Source organism: Girardinichthys multiradiatus, chromosome Y (assembly GCF_021462225.1).
Source record: "Girardinichthys multiradiatus isolate DD_20200921_A chromosome Y, DD_fGirMul_XY1, whole genome shotgun sequence".
Classification (NCBI taxonomy): Eukaryota; Metazoa; Chordata; class Actinopteri; order Cyprinodontiformes; family Goodeidae; genus Girardinichthys; species Girardinichthys multiradiatus.
Window position 1 is genome coordinate 33,119,703 of NC_061818.1, and position 15,834 is coordinate 33,135,536.

The following is a 15,834-nucleotide window of genomic DNA, read 5'->3' on the forward strand; positions in this document are numbered from 1 at the left end:
GGCAGGTATTCAGGGAACATATAATAGGTGTGGACCAGGCTGCAAGGAGGCTGAGGGAATGTGTCAGGTGAAACTAATGAGCATGAGGAAAGCAGGGACAAGAAGAACTGAGCACAAACTTGACTAAATAAAACCTGGGGAAACTCTGACCTAAAAGGAAAACAAACCAACACGTGAATGCAAGAATCTAGAAAGTAATAAACTAACAAAAAACCCAAAATGGCAGATCCTGATAGTCCTGTGCTGAGTTAAGTCCGGACCTTGATCTCATTAAGATGTGGGATGACTTGAAACATACAGTATGATGCAAGAAACTCCACAAACATCTCACAGCTGAAACATTGAAGTGGAATGAACTTTCCTCACTGAGATTATTTCTGCTAAAGGAGCCAACCCACCATTTAAGGGGTAGGGCATTGTAATGTTTTCCGTCAGCTAGAAAACACATTTTCGGTGATTTATTTTCTTGAAGGAGTAAAAAACAAAGTTCATTTTTGTTGCTTAAGAGCAATTAAATCACTTTCTTTTCCAGAGATAAATAAAAAATAAGGTTAGACTATTCTTAATAGAGAACTGAATATTTAATAGGATGTCCTCATTTTTATACATGACTGTAGTAGCAATTAGTAATGTAATATAACTGCAGCAACTGTTCCCATCTATAACAGAAAGTGTGAAGTACGACGTTTGTGTTTGGAGCTGCAGCACAGTCACGAGAGCTCACGCTGGCGTCTGGTTTAATTATGGACACATTCATTATGGAGCCTAGGAAATAAAGGGGCAGCACTCTGAGTTCAAAAATCAATCCCTCCCTCTAAACACTCAGACAGTTAATAAAACAAATGGACTCCATTGTCTAAGACTAGCCATCCATCACTCTGACCTCTCACATAAGGAGGAGAAGGATTTATGCGTGAGCGTAACTGTATGAGCTTTGGTTCTGTCCAATTCAGATCTTCTACTTCCCTGCTGCAGATGGAGCACGTTCCTCCATACGACGTGGTTCCCTCCATGAGACCCATCATCCTTGTTGGACCTTCACTAAAAGGTTATGAGGTAAGGAAGGATAGGAAGCAGCAACTGCTAATTTCAGCTTACCTTCAGTCTCTTTGTGCATTCTTCATGTTGGATGTTGCTTCCTAGGTCACAGATATGATGCAGAAAGCGCTCTTTGACTTTCTGAAACACAAGTTTGAGGGAAGGTAAGTCATGCAAAAAGCCATTATAATCTGTAACTCTAGAAAATCTCCCTTTAAATAAATCTGGATGTGTTTTTGTTGTTCAGGATATCCATCACACGTGTGACAGCAGACATCTCTCTGGCCAAACGTTCAGTCCTCAACAATCCCAGCAAACACACCATCATCGAACGCTCCAGTACCCGCTCCAGCTTGGGTGAGACGGCCTGCTTTAGCTACCAGAGAGGGAAAACACACTGAGAAAATGTCACAAAATGTAGGATTTTTCTCCCAAGCTGAAATAATGCAGTGTAGAGAAAATATCGGAACAGAAAACATTTGATCCATCTTGTTTCGTTGCTGAGCACCTTTTGCTATTTGTGTTTCACATCTGTGTTTTTATTTACACTAATAGAAAGATTTAACTCAGATACTTGATAATTATATAAAACAAAGTGGGAAAAAAAGCATTTTTGATAAAGGATAAGGACTGCAGGTTTAACTGGAAATTAAACACAAATTCTCTCTAAGTCAGACAGCTTTTGGTCATCACACTCAGATGTAGTCATTATAGGGATAGTTCAGAATTTCTGAAGTGGGGTTCTGTTAAAAGGTTATAAAGAGTCAATATCTTACATGCAGAAAGATATTATAATAATATATCATCCTCATTTAAAATTGTGAATACAAAATTCTTAGCGATACTAAGTCAAAATTATGTGATAGTTTATCCTATGAGATAGCTAAATGATACACATACACTGACCGGCCGCTTTATTAGGCGCACCTTGGTTGGACCTTATTTTACTTTCAGAACTGCCTAAATTCTTCATGGCGTAAACTCAACAAGGTGTTAGGAACATTCCTTAGAGATTCTGGTCTCAATTGACATAATGGCATCATGTCAGCTTTGCAAACATGGATGCCTGATTCCTATAATTTGTTTTCTGTTGTGTCGGCTATATGCTGGATTCTCATAAGCCTTTTTAAAGAATTTACAGTTTGGTTTACAATTTTGGTTTGAAAATATCCACTGGGCTGCTGGTTTGGGGAATGTAGGGTAGCTTCAATTAATGTGTGCGTGATTAATTAACCTATGCTCCTCATTGGTGTCAGAACAGATCATAGATTATTATTACTATTTTAGTTGGCTAATTTTAAATAGTATAATGGAATTAACAGAGACTTTAGAAATTTTTCAAACTGCATGATGTGATCAGAGTTTTTTAGAGGTTTTTTTTTAAATTTATTTTAGGGGGAGCGGTAGCTCCACCTGCTCCTTTCTTCAGACACCATCCACGATGCGCATTTCCTGTTCCACCACATCCCAAAAGTGCTCTGTTGTGTTAAGATCTGTTGATTTTGGAGGCCATTGGATCAGAGCTTTGTGATAAGGGGAATTATCCTGCTGGAAGAAGCCATCAGAAGATGGGTACACTGTGACCATAAAGGGATGAACATGGTGATCAAAATTCAAGCTCAGGCTCTGGTGTTCAAACGTTGCTCAGTTAGTACTAAAGGACCTACATGTTGCCATTGCACTACCACCACCAGCCTGCACAAAGTTTGCAAGGCAGAATGAATCCATGCTTTCATGTTATGTTAAATTCTGACCCTACCGTCTGAGATCAAGACTCACCGGATCGGGCAATAGTTTTCTAACATGTTATTTTGGTTTGCCCGTCGAAGTTGTAGTCTCAGTTACCTACTCTTAGGTGACAGTAGTGGCACCCGGTGTGGTCTTCTGCTGCTGTAGCCCATCTGCTTCAAAGTGTGATATGTTGTGCGTTGAGATGGTTTTCTGAATATGTTGGTTGTGACATGTAGTTATTTTACCTATTGTTGCCTTTCTGTCATCTCAAAACCAGTCTGCCCATTTTTCTCTGACCTATGGCATAAACAAGGCAATTTCATCCACAGAGCTGCTACTCACTGGATATTTTATCTTTTCAGACCACTCTCTGTGAAGAGATGGTTGTGTGTGAGAAAAACACAGTAGATCTGCAGTTTCTGAAATATGCCGTCAGCACTCTAGCGTCAACACACCACAGAAGTGCCATGCCATGTGTTCTGCCCAGGCTACTTCTGTCATCTCTGCACATGTGATGTCCAAGGGACAACGTATTTAGTAAAAACCCCCAAGGTCCCCCTGGTGGTTGAAGACAAAGTTGAGGACTACAAGAAGACCAAGGAGGCTGTGCTCCTGCTGAATAGGTTTAAAGCCTGAAATGATATCAAGAAGGTCTGTGGCTCTCAGTGCGTGCATGCTGGTAAGGATAAAAGGCCCCTGTATTATCTACAATCAAGATGTTGATTTTAACTAAAGCCTTCAGGAATTTTCAGCCTGTTTGGGAGAAACAACCAAAGTCACTTAAATTCGTCATGTCTGGATGCATAAATGCTTTAAGTTGCTGCCATGTGATTGGTTGAATCTTAATTTGTGTTGAGCATCAACTGAACAGGTGTACCTAATAAAGTGGCCGGTGGGAGTTATTTATCAAAATCTCAGGGCTAAGTAAAAACAATGACAACTATAAGCTTTTTTTATTGTACCAGTGATAGAAATCAAGATGTTTATGCAAACGCTATTTTATGAACTTTTAGACCAGCATTACAGTTTAAATGAAAACCTATAATTTATCATTATTTTTACATAAGAAATGGAAGAACGGATGGGTGTGCTACCAATGATCGAAGGTTAGAGATGCAGAAATTCATAAATGTAAATAATCTTTACGTTTCTACATTTTTAAAGCTACTACCTCTAACAAGAAACCTGCAGCACATTTACCTTTTACGCTCTGTTGATTACAAACAAAACTAAAACCGGAAATTGGTATTGGCTAGTAAAAGCCTTATCAGTGTTGTTACAGTTTAACTGATTTACCATTTTACACAAAAAAGAACATAATACAATACACATTATGAAGAGGCAAACCTGATTAATGTTACCCAAAAGATGTTGTGGGAAAGGAGAAGCTTGAAAAATACACATAGCTTGGGATGCGTTGAGTAACCAATTAGTTGGAAATGGTTGTGTTCATTAATTCAAGATGTTCATTAAAGGCACCCCTGGTATTAACTACAGCAAAGTGAGCAGAAAAGGCAACATCTTCAGTGAGACACATATCAGGACTTCCTGGATGTAGATGTTAGACCGTAGAGATGGGCACAGCATGAATCTCAGGCATCACCATTTGTCATCAAAAGACCTACAAGGTTTTATTCCAGCTCTGATTGCGTCTGATCCAGCATCCTCTCTCTTTTCATCCTGTCTTTTCTGCCCTTCGCCCATCCTCCTCTCCCACCACCCATCCTCCTCCTCTGTCTTTTGATTCAGACGTACTGGGTACGTATGCTCCCCTCACAATAAAACATTGAAGCCCCTTTCTCTCTGCCTTTTTTTTCTCCTAACTTTATTCATAAAATGCTTATATTCATCCTCGCCTGTCTTCTTGTCTGCTTGCCTGTCAGTTTCTCTGTTCCTCATACTTCTTTGTGACAGCCTGTAGTCAGGAACAAAAAGGAAAGAATTACAAAACCCAAGCAGGAAGTGATTAGCAGAGCTGCTAAAAGCTGCTTTATGATGCCCAGAGGGAAGCTTTAAAATAGTGTACCTAACCTTAAGCTGTGACCAGTAATTCCACCACTATTTTATATGTTTGCAATCACACTCTGGATCTTCCTTTATTAACTCATGGTGGGGGAGTAAGTTTATCTCAGCAGTCAAATGTATGAAATCACAGCCTTTGTTGAAGTTAATGAAGGCTTTGCCCGCTCTGTCTTTATACAAGCTAAAGTTCAGACTTGCAGAGACCCTGTTTGGCCTCCAGCTATAATTCTATACCGCTCAGCCTCGCCAGGAGCGGCTGTAATGTGTCCACGTGGCATCTCTTCTCCTCTTATCTCCCCCCGCCACTGGGTTTGCAGCACCTTAAGTTTTGACCAAGCAGGCAATGAGTTTATTCAAGCTTTCGGGTTTTAATCTCTCTCCTTCAACATGCCGATAAAAAGCAGAACTGTGGTCCAAATGCGAAGTTCTGAGTTCTAACGGACTGTTACTGAGAAACTATGAAAACATAACACACAAACCGTCCAAAGACTGCAATGGTCCACATGGTAGAATACTTACTGCCGTGCCTGTACTTCGTAACAAAAACTGATGTTTCATGCTTTATTTTAAATTGTGGCCTTATTGCAAGCTACTCAAAGGGCCACAGGCATCTCATTTCTAATCGCCTCCTTCCATCACAGCCTTGAATTAGTAATGATTAAAAATAAACCTCAATATTTGAAGGGGGCAAATGAATGAGGATGCTGCTGCACTCCATTTAGCTTTGCATTAATGGAACTTAAACTGTGCACTGAACTGATTTACATGCCTGGAAGTTTGTTTTTTCCACAAAAAATTCAACATGCATGAGTAGTTACTAACATCTCAGTTATGTACGTGTGCACAAGTTAGAGAAACTCTGTCTCAGTAGGGAGAGATGCTTCTCTTCAAAGAAAAAAAAAAACTTCTGTTTTGTTTTATTTATGAGCTCTTTGTGCTTCCTGCGCTTTCAGCTGAGGTGCAGAGTGAGATTGAACGTATCTTTGAGCTGGCCCGCACCCTCCAGCTTGTTGCTTTGGATGCAGACACCATCAACCATCCCTCTCAGCTGGCCAAGACATCACTGGCTCCCATTATTGTTTATATTAAAATAGCCTCACCCAAGGTAAGATCAGATTGTATTCACCATATCCCATGTCATCTTTTCATTAAAGAGATAGTTTAGATTTTTGATGTGGAATCATGTGGAGTGCTTATGAGCAGTCAGTATCTTGTTTGCAGTAGGCAGCCCTCAGAGCAGTCACTGTCTGTCAAATCAGTCAGAAATGTTTACCGATTCAAGCTAACAGCTGATCAGAGTAGATTTTAGCCTTACGGCATACATTTGAACAGTTAAAAGCAAATATTTACATACATAAGAGTGTCATTAGCCACAGTAAAAGGTGGCTGAAATGCCAGTCAGAAAATAAAAGCCATTACTCCAAAAGCAACTGAAAGCCAGATCACAGTTTGTAAATGCTCTCAGGGACAAAGACATGTCCTGGTCTGATAATACTAAAGATGAAGTTCTTGGCCATATTGACCAGTTTTGGATCTGGACAAATAGGTAGAGGGCTTACGAAGCCTGAGAACACCATCCCAACTGTGAAGTACAAGGGTGGTACAGTATAATGTTGTGGGAGTGTTTGGCAGGAGGAGAGACAGGTGCACTTCACAAAATAAATGGCATCTAAAGGAAAGAACGTTATGTGGAAATACTGAAGCAGGATCTTAAGACATCAAGCAGGAAGGTAAAGCTTGGACACTGTGGGGTTATCTGTGTTTTTATTCAATGTATAAAAATTTCTGCTTCCAATATGCAAATGTAATATTTCTGTTACCTAATATTGTTTAAAGTGTTCGGAAGGTTTTCAGTATGTTTTTTTCAGGTTCTTGAAATTCACTCCTGAGTAGCTGATTGCTTGACTCTCCTGTTAGCTTGGCTAACCCAATAGAATTTAGATGCATTTTAGTAGCATACCTTGGTTGAGTTAGGGGTGACTGCTATTTCCTTCAACCGTGTTATCGACTCCCCTGCAGGTTCTCCAGAGGCTCATTAAATCCAGAGGGAAATCCCAGGCCAAACATCTGAATGTGCAGATGGTTGCTGCTGACAAGCTGGCTCAATGTCCACCTGTGAGTTGAGCCTTATGATTTGAGTTTGTCCTCATTTGTCATTTTGTAATCTGAGGAAATTCATACAGCTCAGTTTAGTACTTTACATACACTGATCATGTACATGAATGTCATTAAGATGTTTCCTTTTAATGATTCATTAATGTTCGAGTTTGGATTTGTCGTTGATTTTCTAAAATCCACACAAAGTTAGTATTATATATACAAGATCAATCATTTATGTTCACTAATATTTGGTTCAAATATTGCTAAGTAAGTTGTTCTTTAACCAAACACTTTGTAGCCATTAACAAAATCAAAAATAATAGTGGCCGGGAATATAACCATTGTTCTCAGCAAACCTACTACAGGAAATTTAAACTGGTTGCATTCCTACATACAGGGTTAGGGTTGGATCTACAGGATCTTCCAGGAGAATAATGTTAATGTTAAAGTAAAAGTTACCATGATTGTTCGCTGTGCTGTTAAAACACCCACATAACGCTAGGTTTAACCCTTCTAGCTGCTGATTTAAAATCAAGCCTGAGCATTTGGAAGTAGACCTCCATCTTCATTATTCCACCAAGAAACGCACCAGTTCCATTGGCAGTGAAATAACCCAATGTCTCACCTTGGTTCTTCTAAATATACCTTTTCTAATTGTGGCTAAATAGCTCGAGCTTCATCTTCTCTGACCATATACAGGTCCTTCTCAAAAAATTAGCATATTGTGATAAAGTTCATTATTTTCCATAATGTCATGATGAAAATTTAACATTCATATATTTTAGATTCATTGCACACTAACTGAAATATTTCAGGTCTTTTATTGTCTTAATACGGATGATTTTGGCATACAGCTCATGAAAACCCAAAATTCCTATCTCACAAAATTAGCATATCATTAAAAGGCTCTCTAAACGAGCTATGAACCTAATCATCTGAATCAACGAGTTAACTCTAAACACCTTCAAAAGATTCCTGAGGCCTTTAAAACTCCCAGCCTGGTTCATCACTCAAAACCCCAATCATGGGTAAGACTGCTGACCTGACTGCTGTCCAGAAGGCCACTATTGACACCCTCAAGCAAGAGGGTAAGACACAGAAAGACATTTCTGAACCAATAGGCTGTTCCCAGAGTGCTGTATCAAGGCACCTCAGTGGGAAGTCTGTGGGAAGGAAAAAGTGTGGCAGAAAACGCTGCACAACGAGAAGAGGTGACCGGACCCTGAGGAAGATTGTGGAGAAGGGCCGATTCCAGACCTTGGGGGACCTGCGGAAGCAGTGGACTGAGTCTGGAGTAGAAACATCCAGAGCCACCGTGCACAGGCGTGTGCAGGAAATGGGCTACAGGTGCCGCATTCCCCAGACCTGGGCTACAGAGAAGCAGCACTGGACTGTTGCTCAGTGGTCCAAAGTACTTTTTTCGGATGAAAGCAAATTCTGCATGTCATTCGGAAATCAAGGTGCCAGAGTCTGGAGGAAGTCTGGGGAGAAGGAAATGCCAAAATGCCAGAAGTCCAGTGTCAAGTACCCACAGTCAGTGATGGTCTGGGGTGCCGTGTCAGCTGCTGGTGTTGGTCCACTGTATTTTATCAAGGGCAGGGTCAATGCAGCTAGCTATCAGGAGATTTTGGAGCACTTCATGCTTCCATCTGCTGAAAAGCTTTATGGAGATGAAGATTTCATTATTCAGCACGACCTGGCACCTGCTCACAGTGCCAAAACCACTGGTAAATGATTTATTGACCATGGTATCACTGTGCTCAATTGGCCTGCCAACTCTCCTGACCTGAACCCCATAGAGAATCTGTGGGATATTGTGAAGAGAACGTTGAGAGACTCTAGACCCAACACTCTGGATGAGCTAAAGGCCGCTATCGAAGCATCCTGGGCCTCCATAAGACCTCAGCAGTGCCACAGGCTGATTGCCTCCATGCCACGCCGCATTGAAGCAGTCATTTCTGCAAAAGGATTCCCGACCAAGTATTGAGTGCATAACTGTACATGATTATTTGAAGGTTGACGTTTTTTGTATTAAAAACACTTTTCTTTTATTGGTCGGATTAAATATGCTAATTTTGTGAGATAGGAATTTTGGGTTTTCATGAGCTGTATGCCAAAATCATCCATATTAAGACAATAAAAGAAATGAAATATTTCAGTTAGTGTGTAATGAATCTAAAATATATGAATGTTAAATTTTCATCATGACATTATGGAAAATAATGAACTTTATCACAATATGCTAATATTTTGAGAAGGACCTGTAGCTTTTCTCCAGAAGGCTTTTGGCTTGTCCATGCTATCCAGCTTTTATATTTGAGGGCCTTTATGGGTGGTAAATGGGCAGACAAATTGGTCCCAGGTGGGATTTTCCATGGATTACCTAATGACCCAATGCTAATAATAGCCTTTCTAAATTTGACAGAAAATCTCTGGGCCAATAGTGACTGAACGTCCTAATGCCAATTTAAGACCCAGCTAAGACCGCTAAAACATGGTTTTCTAATGGTTTTGCCGGAACAGGTTCAGGAAGTGGATTCTGAGTCTCGGCCAGAATCAACCAATCCAGCCACAGACAAAAGTTTGTCTGGGATGTGGGTAGTTACACATTTGGGTTGAACTTGAGGGTGTTCTTAGATTTTCACTGCGCTCCTTAGGTTTGCATATTTTCACTAGTATTGTGAGAGCTGCCTATATGTATAATTTTTACCATCTGCAGATCAGAGAAAATCCATTTAAAATTCAAACTTGCAAACTGTGGTAACCTGTGACAACTTCAAAATTAACAATTAATTAATTTGCTGCTGTGTAGGAGTTGTTTGACATCATCCTGGATGAGAACCAGCTGGAGGATGCATGTGAACACCTTGCAGACTACCTGGAGGCCTACTGGAAAGCGACACACCCGCCGAGCAGCAACCCTCCCAACCCTCTTCTAAACCGCACCATGGCCACAGCTGCCCTGGCTGCCTCCCCTGAGCCCGTCTCCAACCTGCAGGTACAGGTTCTCACCTCTCTGCGCAGAAATATGGATCTGTGGCCTGACATGGATGGTGCTCTGACCATGGAGGGGAAAGAGGAGGAGCATACTGTCTGACGTCAAGCAGCAAAGAGGGGGTTGGGGGTAACTTGACCCAAACTCAGCCTGAGCTCTGTAAACATGAGGGAAGAGTGCAGTGAAACCCTGTTTATTCTGTATATAAAAACACAGGACAAGTGCAAAATACAAATGTTGGAGTAAGGAGCAAATTTCCCACAAAAGAACAGCTAGTTTAAGAACACCTACAAGTAAAATGATGTAGTCTATCTGTGCACCATTTAAACCTGGACCAGTAAAAGTGACTGGTCCAGGTCCCTCTGTCCTCAAGGAAATATCTGCTGCCCTAACCCCACCCCCATTAGCTCCGTGGCTTCGTTTCTCCTGCTCTTTTTTCTCTCTGAGAGGAGAATCCACTTTGCTGTCCTCCTCCGTGTTGCCATGGTACCGGCCCTGAAAACAGCAAGTCATATCCGCCTCTTCAAATAGAAAGGGCTCGGTTTGGTGGAGGCCGTCTCTAACACTCTGTCCAGTTCAATCGATCTGTGATATGGGTAACAGCAGAGGACTAATCAGTTTTCTTGCTTCCATTCAATCACGGCTGGTTACTCATTAACTGTAATGACCTGCAGCCTGAAAGCCTGGCTACTGCATGATGTTGTAACGCCACACGGACGTCTACCAGGAAACAACATTTCCAAAACAGTAAAATAAAAATTACTTTATGTAGATTATTTATATATTTAAATCAGATTTACTATAGAGATCATGTGACACAGAATTGGCCTTGATAGGATCTTTTAGGTGTTGGTGCCGATTTTGCTATGAGATCAATCAGCCAGCAGATGGCACTGTTGTATTGGTAGATATTATGTAATTGTTGAATAAGGTAAGTCACATCGCTTTAATCAGCTAAATTAATCAGTGCAGCTAACTGGCTAAATGTTACACGTTTGTGCCTGTATGTAAGTATGTCAAGCTAACAGTGCCTTGGAAAAGTATTCGTACTGCTTCAACATTTTCGGTATTTGTCACTTTGCCACAAACGTTAATGTTTTTTGTTTGAATTTTATGTGATAATTGTGAAGTGTACATAAAGTAATGCAAGGTGTTACATTTTTATGTATATAAAAAAACTGAAATGTGGCATACAGGGTGTGTATTCAGCAATCTTGTATCAGAAAAACCTTTTCGTGTAGTGCAGCTGCAGGTCTTTTCTGGTGTGTGTCTACCAAATATCAGAATGAAGGAGACTGAATACATGTGCGGATGTTTCTTTAAAATTAAAGGAAAATGTTAAATGAAAGCTGGGAATGATGTATCATATTCCTTCCACTTTACATTGACAAGCTACTTTGCATTAGTCTATCACATTAAATTCCAATGAAGCAAACTAAAGTTTGTGATTGCATTGTGACAAGAAATATTCAACAGGAATTAAATACTTTTGTGAGGCATTATAAAATGTGTGAGTGCAGAAAATTAATGTTTTAATGTCACAGTTAATCTTTAGTCCTATTTTTATTTGTGTGCTGATATTGCTAACCTTGCTGGCTCACTACTCACAGTTTGGTTTGCTGTTTGTGCATCTGCATGTCCTTGTTTTGTGGCATGGGTGTGACTGGCTGCAGGGTCCATACCTGGTTCATGGTGAACAGAAGCGTGAAGGGGGTCTTACAGAGTGCGGTGGGAGCAGCACTCTGCACGACTATGAGAGAGACCTGGGTGGAAAGCCTCAGCAGCAACACCAGCAGCAGGCTTACCTGCGCTCGTCTCGCGGCCAGCTACGAGGGGGTAGCGGGAGAGGCCTGTCCCGTCAAGACACCTTCGACTCTGAGACCCAGGGCAGCCGAGACTCAGCCTACACTGAGGCCGGTGACTCCTGTATGGACATTGAGACTGACCCTTACGAAGAGCCCGACCCATACAGAGGTGGTGGAGGCATCCGTCTTCACCTGGCGCAGCATCACGGCCGACAGGCCTCCTGGGAAGATGAAGGTGCAGAACCGGACCAGGAAAACCTCAACCACCCTTCGATGCCTAGCCAGACGCAGCCGCATGGACGGGCCAAGCTGAGGGAGCGCTACTGCCAGGACCCCGTGGACACAGGATCCAACATGAGCCGCAACAAGAACCAGGACGACTGGGGAAAGGATGTTTACATCCGCTGAATGCTCACCACAGAGACTTGGAAGATACAGACTGAGGACATAGGGAGGGGAAAGGATTCTGGTTGTAAAGACACTGAAGTGTGGGTTTGGGGCCACACCTGTCAGGCTTACAAAAATGTGTTTACATCCCAGTAAAATGTAAAGATATACGTCACCTGCCAGATGCCATTCTCATCAAGTTCTTGCAAATCCACTGATTTATGTTTAGAAGAAAAAATATAGTTCTGTTTTTCTTTTTTTGTTTCTTTTGTCAATACTGCATGAATATTATGGGTTTCTATACTGACAGCACAAGTGATCTGTCTGACCCAATCTCTCCTTCAGTTGTAGAATGTGAAGGCTGGTAGGACTGTGGTCTGTCATGTCTGTCCTCTGCAGTCTTAAAAAGGGTCTACTGTCTCTGTCCCCACATATGTATATTGTCAGGGTTTCTCTTTACATTTTTCTCACTCACAGCTTTTCACTTCCAGGATTTCCTCCCATACCGGGATCCAGAAGTTGTGAGACTCTCACCGCCTCTCTATTATCACCCAGACCTTAAAAAGCTGGTAGAGGAGTCGCCATATTTTAACAAATTTATATTCATTGCTACACTCATGACAGCTAGATCACAACAAAGATGTGTATTTCTTCCCTGAGCTAGTTGAGCTTTCAGTGTTCACCTGCAGTGCAGCTTCACAGCAGCACTCAGAGCAACAACACTTATAGTTGTGAGAATGAAGTGTCCTGCCTTAGTCGCTCACACCCCAAAACACCTTTATTTCAAGAAACCTACAATCACAAGTGCCGGAATGTCTTGCCAAGCCATGTCCACCAACGGGTGGGATGTCTTAACTCTTGTTACACTCGTTTTCATACAGTGTTCTTGTCTCTGTGTTTGTCTCTCTTGGCTACTCTGCAGCATAGCCCTGCTGCTGCTCCAGCATGTCATTCATCTCGTTTAGTTTGCACCAGCCTAACCGATTGCATTTCAGGGCTAACGTTCATATAAAAAGTGTTTGTGTGTGAGGTTAATCACTTCCAGCTTCCACTTGAATTGCAAGCTTGTCTGACATTAAAAACCATTCTCTTCTTACTCCTGATTTCTGTCTCAATTAGTGATTATCCCCCTGTGAACATTTGCAGTTTTTTTTTAATCTTCAGTTTCTGTGAGGTAGTAGGAGGAGTTTCATGTGGGGAGGGGGGATAGGATCATCTTTGATCTTTAGTAAGTTATCTTTAATGGAGAATCCATGAATGTCTTCAGTGGGCTGCTTAAGCCCACCTCTGTGTTCGGTTGAATAAATAAATAAATATTAATGATCAGTAAATAATGTTATTGTTGCGTTATCGCAATTGTTAAAATGATAACATGTATCATTGGTGCCTGACTGTAGCTACATTTTGCTTTTTCTGCCTTTCATTTTTAATCTGTGGATAAATTCGTATTTTAATTAAAAATTTAATTTAAAAATGTCACTGTGTCTCTTAATCATTATGGAACACAGCTGCAAAATCTTCATGTGTGAACATTACCTCAAAAACACAAATTTACACCAGATTGGCCAATACACCAGGCAAGACTTACATGCAGATAAAAAGCACATTCAGTTAGAATACACAGGACGTGGGTTTTCATTTCTGTGTAGCGTCATTTTCATATCTTTAGCCGGATAACATTGCATGGGTGGGTGTTGCAAAGTTGTGGTTCACACATCAACGTGAGCCTTATATCAGTGAGCCAAAGCAGCCACACAGCAGAAATCCTAAAATGACACACCACAGAATCTTCTTGGTGGTGTTTTTTTTTTTTCTGAATAAGTCCTTTCTTCAAACTACATATTATTAAATAAAAAACCATGAGTGTGGTAAATTACAGTGCATTGCAAATGTATTCATTCTGCTTGAATTTTTTTATTTTTTTATCAAACTGCAACCACAAATTTCAATGTATTTTATTCAGATTTTATTAATAGGCCTACACAAATTAGCACATAACTACGCACAAGCAAATAGCACAGTTTCTGGTACCTTTTAAATTAATCCTAGTGCAGCCAATTATGTTTAGAAGTCCCCTAATTAATAAATAGAGTCCAACAGTTTTTAATTTAATTTCGGTAGCTGTTCTGTGAAGGCCTCAGAGTTTGTTGAAGAGAACATTGGTGAACAAACAATGTGAACAAACAAAAAAATACACCGGAAAAAAAATAATTATGTTGTGTTTAAAGCAGGATGTGGATAAGACATGGCTGTCCACGTAAACTGAGAGGCAAAGAGAGCATTAATTAGAAAAACAGCCAAGAGGCCCATGGTATACTCTGAAGGGGCTGCAGAGATTGCAAGTTCTAGCCAGAGAATCTATTGACGCAAATAAAAATCTGTCTTTTATGGAAGAGTGGCAAGATTGTTGAATTTTTGGATTGCCATAAAAATGTCTTACGTGAAGGTTGCCACAAGTCATGTAGGGGACACAGCAAACAACAGGGAACTCTAGTCAAATTCAACAATTACACAATTTGGCCTACATACAAAACGTGTGGTGGAAAACTAAGACTGCCCATCACCCTGAACCCACCATGCCTATAGTGAAACATGTCACTGGGAGCATTAGTGGGGATTCCCTGCAACCCTGTACAGAAGAAGCAGGTGTAGAACATGGATGTACGGATTTTGCAACAGTTTGCTTTACAATGTATTGACTCAGAAGGGCTGAATACAAATGCACACCATAAAAAAAAATAAAGAAACCATGTACCACGTTCCTTTAACTTCACAGTTTTAAAAAACCCCTCTAAAAACCTCCAATAAATACACTGAGGTTGAGGCTGTAATGTGACAAAATTAAAAAAAAGCTCCATGGGTATTAATATTTATGAATTGTACTGTATGATCATTATGTATAATTCATTAAAAATATGACCTTGAACGTTTGGATATGAAGGTAAACAAATACATTTTGTGCTTGCTTTATAGTACACTATTTTACCTGGTTTATATTAGCTTGTATTTTAGTCGCTTGAAAACTTAAGAGTAAAACTTTATAACCTACGGTTGGTATTTGTTACAAACTTATATAAACACGTATAGGAATTGCATGGGTCAGTTCCTGTAAATGCCCCGACCGTTTAAAGAAATTCCCGGGGAATTCTTCTTGATATGATGTTTTTGCTTTCTGTTTGCCAATGTTCCTCAAGAAGACAGGAAGGGGAGAAAACGGTTTCCCCTCCCCTTTCCATATAAGGACTGGAATTATCCGTACGTCATCTGTTACGCCATCAGCTGGCTCCTGTCGTCAGAGCGACCGAGGAGACGGCGATGTGAAGGTGCCTTCAGGAACCCAAGCCAAGCTCAGATATTTAACAACATGACAAATAAGTGTTCAGGTGCGTTACACTGGATCAGTGAATGCTAAATCTTAGGTTTTATTTTTTACTTATTTACCTTTTTATTTTCGGATTATAAATGTTCTTAGTTTAGAAAACACTTCAGAGAGTGAAAAACATTTATACGATACCAGTACTGTCAGAGAGAATTAAAAATTTTAATTTTGTTTTTACAACCAATAAATAATGCTGCTATAAATATAATTTAATCCAAATGTCAAGTTCTGTTCAAAGCTACATTTTGAAAGTAAATGCATAGTGCACCAAAAAACTACTTCCATGCACATTTGGCAATGCACATTTCTTCTGGCAGTGAAACAGTTCCACACCATGATGCCACCACCAAGCTTAACAGTTAGTACAATGTATGTAA

General features: G+C 40.5%; 1 protein-coding gene across 5 annotated transcripts in view; it reads left to right on the forward strand.

Moving 5' to 3' along the window:
- Positions 1–13,554, forward strand: part of LOC124864790 (voltage-dependent L-type calcium channel subunit beta-1-like) — a 48,523-nt gene extending 34,969 nt beyond the window's left edge. For 3 of the 5 annotated variants that reach the window (XM_047359697.1, XM_047359699.1, XM_047359702.1), the window contains 8 exons: positions 976–1,056; positions 1,144–1,202; positions 1,286–1,395; positions 4,519–4,527; positions 5,745–5,896; positions 6,811–6,906; positions 9,704–9,889; positions 11,560–13,554. In XM_047359697.1, coding sequence (XP_047215653.1) covers positions 976–1,056; positions 1,144–1,202; positions 1,286–1,395; positions 4,519–4,527; positions 5,745–5,896; positions 6,811–6,906; positions 9,704–9,889; positions 11,560–12,099 — 1,233 coding nt within the window. In that variant the 3' untranslated portion in view covers positions 12,100–13,554. The remainder of the gene's footprint in view (positions 1–975; positions 1,057–1,143; positions 1,203–1,285; positions 1,396–4,518; positions 4,528–5,744; positions 5,897–6,810; positions 6,907–9,703; positions 9,890–11,559) is intronic. The other 2 variants (XM_047359698.1, XM_047359701.1) reach the window with 1 other exon arrangement.
- The last annotated feature ends 2,280 nt before the right edge of the window (positions 13,555–15,834 follow it).